This window comes from Grammomys surdaster, unplaced genomic scaffold, assembly GCF_004785775.1.
Source record: "Grammomys surdaster isolate TR1022 unplaced genomic scaffold, NIH_TR_1.0 373, whole genome shotgun sequence".
Taxonomy (NCBI): Eukaryota; Metazoa; Chordata; class Mammalia; order Rodentia; family Muridae; genus Grammomys; species Grammomys surdaster.
The window spans coordinates 8,472,610-8,478,608 of NW_021604792.1; the positions used below are offsets into that span (position 1 = coordinate 8,472,610).

The 5,999-nt window shown below is 37.6% G+C and overlaps 1 protein-coding gene across 1 annotated transcript; it reads left to right on the top strand.

The window, feature by feature from the left end:
* Positions 1 to 920: 920 nt before the first annotated feature.
* On the top strand, positions 921 to 1,922 carry LOC114632330 (taste receptor type 2 member 110-like). The gene has a single exon (XM_028780867.1). It carries the CDS (start codon positions 921 to 923, stop codon positions 1,920 to 1,922), a length of 1,002 nt encoding a protein of 333 aa, XP_028636700.1.
* The last annotated feature ends 4,077 nt before the right edge of the window (positions 1,923 to 5,999 follow it).

Genomic DNA, 5,999 nt, shown 5'->3' on the forward strand with positions numbered 1-5,999 from the left:
ACAAGTCTATGGTTTTCTGGAATAGAGTGACTCTAAGGCGAGACTAAGCAATTCAGTGAGACTATCTTACAATATAAAGTGAAAAAAGATTGCTAGAGGCATGGCTTGTCAGAACACTTTCAGGACAGCAGTAGGTCTCAATATTTTATTATAATTTTTGTAATAAGTAAAACAAAATACAGGGAATTGTCATGATTCTAAGCATGATATAAATACATGATTATTGAATCAGTGAGAAATTTTATTGGTATGAAAACAGAAAAGGGTTGATTTTCCATAAAAGGGATATTTGTGCATGTGTGTCTTGTACATCTATAAATGACTGCCAATATGGTGTTATATAAATTAAAATGACTAGTATAATTTTGGTGAAATAAACATAGGAACAGTAGTATTCAAATAGATTTTTATATAATTTTGGTACTGTGTAGAAAGATTTTTGACCAATGTCTACAAAGATTGTTGCGTGTGTGTTTGTGTGTGTGCGCACATAGTAAAGAGTTTCATTAACTTACTTAACAAGAATAATTATAAATCATTACCTAGGGATGTACCACGTGCCTAATTTTTGTAGTATTGCTCAGAAACCAAGTTGTGTGACTAAAATGTGCAAATAGGGATAAAGTGAACATAATGCAAATAAATATATCTTTTTTATAGGTTAGCACATGAAAATTCAGCATATTATTCAACTTTAGAAAGCTGAATATAAGATACAATGTCTGGAGAAAACAGAGTTGAACTCTTTTGGAAGAGAAAGCCAAGATTTTCGTAAAGAATATATGAAGCAATTCCTGGATAATTTAGATGGTTCCTAGTCATTAATGTGTATATGGGATTTTAAAGCATCATTATTTGGATTTTTTAACAGCAAATAAGTGGAGCTTTTTAAATGAAGCAGAGACATTATAAATTGAAGCATGTTCTCACTGACAATACAGAACAGTGAATTGTTTACTTTTATAATCATATTCTTTGTGGAAGTAGTAATGGGGATCTTAGGAAATGGATTCATAGCAGTAGTGAATATCATAGACTGGGCCAAGAGAAGAAAGATTTCTTCAGTGGATCAGATTCTTACCGCTTTGGCCCTTACCAGACTCATTTATGTGTGGTCTTTACTCATTTGTATACTGTTATTCATACTCTGCCCACGTTTGCTTATGAGATCAGAAATGTTTACAGCAATGGGCATTATCTGGGTAGTGAACAACCATTTCAGCATCTGGCTTGCTACATGCCTTGGTGTCTTTTATTTTCTCAAGATAGCCAATTTTTCTAACTCTTTCTTTCTCTACCTAAAGTGGAGAGTTAAAAAGGTGGTTTTAATGATAATACTGGTATCAATAATTTTCTTGATCTTAAACCTGTTATCTTTAAGGCTGTATGATCATTTCTCAATTGAGGTTTATGAAGGAAATGTATCTTATAGTTTGAGGAATTCACCACAATTTCCAAGAATTTTCTTATTCACCAACTTATCCAAAATTTTCTTAATCACCACCTCATCCCAAGTTTTATTACCCATAAACTCATTTTTCATGCTCATACCCTTCACAATTTCCTTGGTAGCTTTTCTCATGCTCATCTCCTCACTGTGGAAGCATCACAAGAAGATGCAGGTCAAGGCCAGACAACCTAGAGATGCCAGCACCATAGCCCACATGAAAGCCTTGCAAACTGGGTTCTCCTTCCTACTACTGTATACAATATACTTACTTTTTATTGTCATAGGAATTTTGAGCTATGGATTGATGGGTCGAAAACTAGTACTTTTATTTGACCACATTTCTGGAATAGTTTTTCCTGTAAGCCACTCATTTGTGCTGATTCTTGGAAACAGTAAGCTGAGACAAGCCGCTCTTTCTGTGCTGCCTTCTCTGAGTTGCTGGGCCAAAGATATGGACACCATGGGTCCCTAATATATTCCATAATTCCTTGGACAAAATCTTGAGATCTTATAGGGGAAAAAGAAACTCTGGAGCTTCAAAGCTGTGATGGGTAAAACATTGGACGTTCGAGGAGGTTAAAGATTCTAGCAGAATATAAGTGATCTCATGGGAAACTGGATAGGGGAGCAAATTTAGGAAATTAAAAGGGAGGTAAATACAGGAGTAGGATGGATTATATAGGAAAAAATGACAACAAGAATGGAATCATTCTATGCTACGAAAACCTATAGTGCATTTAATTCATGGCTCTCCAACAGACTCCTGAAATATTCTGCCTACTGGTGGTGACATTGTTGAAATACTAGTGGTGAAATTTAAATCCTCATTTCCCAGGATACCATGCATTATAGCAATAGGAAATTGCCTGTCTGTTTTCTCCCAGAGGACTAGCTTTTATGGGATCAGAAGAAACTGTGCAAGGTTCTAAATGTTTGGAGGCAACTAATAGTCCTATTCCACTATGACACTTATGAACTGCATCAATGACCAGCGACCACCATTGCACAATAGCCCTATTGGTTCAGTAGTGGCACACTTATCTTATTGGTAAGCAATTTCTCTGTAACTGGACTTACCGGTCTTTCAAACAAGGGGATCATCATGCCCACTACAGTAAAATTAGGTAAATATTCACCAAATAACTGAGTGAAATTATTGTTATTGGACAAGAATATACAACTGATTTACTAAATCAGCATAACCCTGACAAAAGTATATGAACATCAGTCAATAACCTCACAAACAAATGTAATCTTCATCTGTCATCAAGAAAACAAATCTTCAAAACAGATGAGGATGACTTCAGAAAATCACATCAAACAAGATGCAATGTTTTGAAGTTGATTCCAAAGAATACATCTATAATGTAGTCCAAAACCTGAGACTCAGAGAACACTATAGAAGCAGGACAGAAAGATCATAAGAGTCAAAAGATTAAAGACTTTGCTTTTAGTTTATGTCTTTTAGTAACAGCTGATTCTATATCCTTAAAGAATCACCAGCCTGACCACTCAAATATCAACTGAATAAGGGGGACATTGACAAACATATCAAAGTGGACTAGGATAGCATGAAATATACAGAAAGATCTACAGGCCTGAATAAAGCCATGAGCTGGAGAGAAAGTCCTCACCAGGGAGAAGCACACCAGCTGCAATTCCAGTGCCAAAAATACACATACAAGTATAAGGCCATATATATATATATATATATATATATATATATATATATATATATATAATTTATACACACATATGTATACTATCTGTGTATATATATATTTATATATGTATATTATATGGACACAAATATATACATGGACACATATATACACACAAATATTTACAAGCATGCAATAAAAAACAATGAAAAAAGAGGCCCCAAATTTGAAGAAGATGAAGAAAGTTATTTGCAAGATCTTGGATGGATGAAAGGGAATATAGAAATTTTGTAATTAAAATACAATCTCAAGCCCTTCGGCCCCTGCCTGGTCCCTTGGACTGGAGCAGACACAGAGTCGGTCTGCTCCTGTCCTGTGGAGAAACTGAATCCTGAGTCATCCAGGAGCCACTGCACTCAGAGCAGCTGGTAAGAACTCCATCTCACTCCCTAAGCCCCAGAAAAATATCTGGGAGCCAGGGACATCCAGGGCACAGCAGCTACCCAAACCCCGCCCCTCCGGAATTCCACTTCCCTTTGGCCCCTGCCTGGTCCCTGGGACTGGAGCAGACACAGAGTAGGTCTGCTCCTGTCCTGTGGAGAAACTGAATCCTGAGTCATCGAGAAGCCACTACACTCAGAGCAGCTGAAACTGAATTCTGAGTCATCAGAGACCCACTGCACTCAGAGCAGCTGGAGCCACTGCACTCAGAGCAGCTGACACAGAGTTGGTCTGCTCCTGTCCTGTGGAGAAACTGAATCCTGAGTCATCTAGGAGCCACTGCACTCAGAGCAGCTGAAACTGAATCCTGAGTCATCGAGAACCCAGTGCACTCAGAGCAGCCGAGGAGCCACTGCACTCAGAACAGAAGGATTACCAGATCTAAGAGGTGGCCTGAGTCCCAGGAGTTCTTCCACCCGGGAGATTAGGGGCATAAGACCACAGAGACCTCTGGACTCCGAGGAGCTCTGCAATAAGCAAGATAACTGGAAATACATATTCCAATCTTACACAGAGAGGGCAGGTACCACTAGAGTTACCCAGATGGCGAAAGGCAAGCGCAAGAACATAAGCAACAGAAACCAAAGTTTCTTGGCATCATCAGTGCCAAGTTCTCCCAATATAGCAAGCCCTGAACACCCCTTCACACCTGAAAAGCAGGATTCAGAATTAAAATCACTTCTCATGATGATGATAGAGGATTATAAGAAGGAATTAAGTAACTCCCTTAAAGAAATACAGGAGAGTACAAGTAAACAGATAGAAGCCCTTAAAGAGGAATCACAGAAATCCCTTAAAGAAATGCAAGAAAACACAAAGAAGGAATTAAACAAAAACATTCAGGATCTGAAACTGGAAATAGAAACAATAAAGAAAGTTCAAAGGGAGACAACCATGGAGATAGAAAACCTAAGAAAGAGATCAGGAGTCACAGATGCAAGCATCACCAACCGAATACAAGAGATAGAAGAGAGAATCTAAAATGCAGAAGATACGGTGGAAAATATTGACACAGTTGTCAAAGAAAATGAAAAAAGCAAAAAACTCCTAACTCAAAACATCCAGGAAATCCAGGACACAATGAGAAGACCAAACCTAAGGATAATAGGTATAGATGAGAATGAAGATTCCCAACTTAAAGGGCCAGTAAATATCTTCAACAAAATCATTGAGGAAAATTTCCCTAACCTAAAGAACAAGATGCCCATAAACATACAAGAAGCCTACAGAACACCAAATAGACTAGACCAGAAAAGAAATACCTCCCGTCACTTAATAATCAAAACATCAGATGCACAAAACAAAGAAAAAATACTAAAAGCAGTAAGGGAAAAAGGTCAAGTAACATATAAAGGCAGACCTATAAGAATTACACCAGACTTCTCACCAGAGACTATAAAAGCCAGAAGAGCCTGGACGGACATCATACAGACCCTAAGAGAACACAATTGCCAGCCCAGATTACTATACCCAGCAAAACTCTCAATCAATATAGATGGTGAAACCAAGATATTCCATGAAAAAACCAAATTTGCACAATATCTTCCCACAAACCCAGCACTTCAAAGGATAATTGATGGAAAACGCCAACACAAGGAGGGAAACTACAACCTAGAAAAAGCAAGGAAGTAATCTTCCAACAACCCCAAAAGAAGATAACTATACAAACATAACTTTACCTCTAATAACAAAAATAACAGGAAGCCACAATCATTTTTCCTTAATATCTCTTAACATCAATGGTCTCAATTCCCCAATAAAAAGACGCAGACTAGCAGACTGGATACACAAACAAGACCCAGAATTTTGCTGCATACAAGAAACACACCTCAGTGACAAAGACAGACACTACCTCAGAATAAAAGGGTGGAAAACAATTTTCCAAGCCAATGGTCCCAAGAAACAAGCTGGAGTAGCCATTCTAATATCAAATAAAATCGACTTCCATCCAAAATTAATCAAAAAAGATAAGGAAGGACACTTCATACTCATCAAAGGAAAAAGCTACCAAGGTGAACTCTCAATTCTGAACATCTATGCCCCAAACGCAAGGGCACCTACATACATAAAAGAAACTTTACTAAAGCTCAAAACACACATTACACCTCACACAATAATAGTGGGGGATTTCAACACCCCACTCTCAGCAATGGACAGATCATGGAAACAGAAACTAAACCGAGACACTTTGACATTAACAGAAGTTATGAACCGAATGGACTTAACAGACATCTATAGAACATTTCATCCTAAAACAAAAGAATATACCTTTTTCTCAGCACCTCATGGTACCTTCTCCAAAATAGACCATATAATTGGTCACAAAACAAGCCTCTACAGATACAAAAAGATTGAAATAATCCCTTGCCTCTTATCAGATCACCATG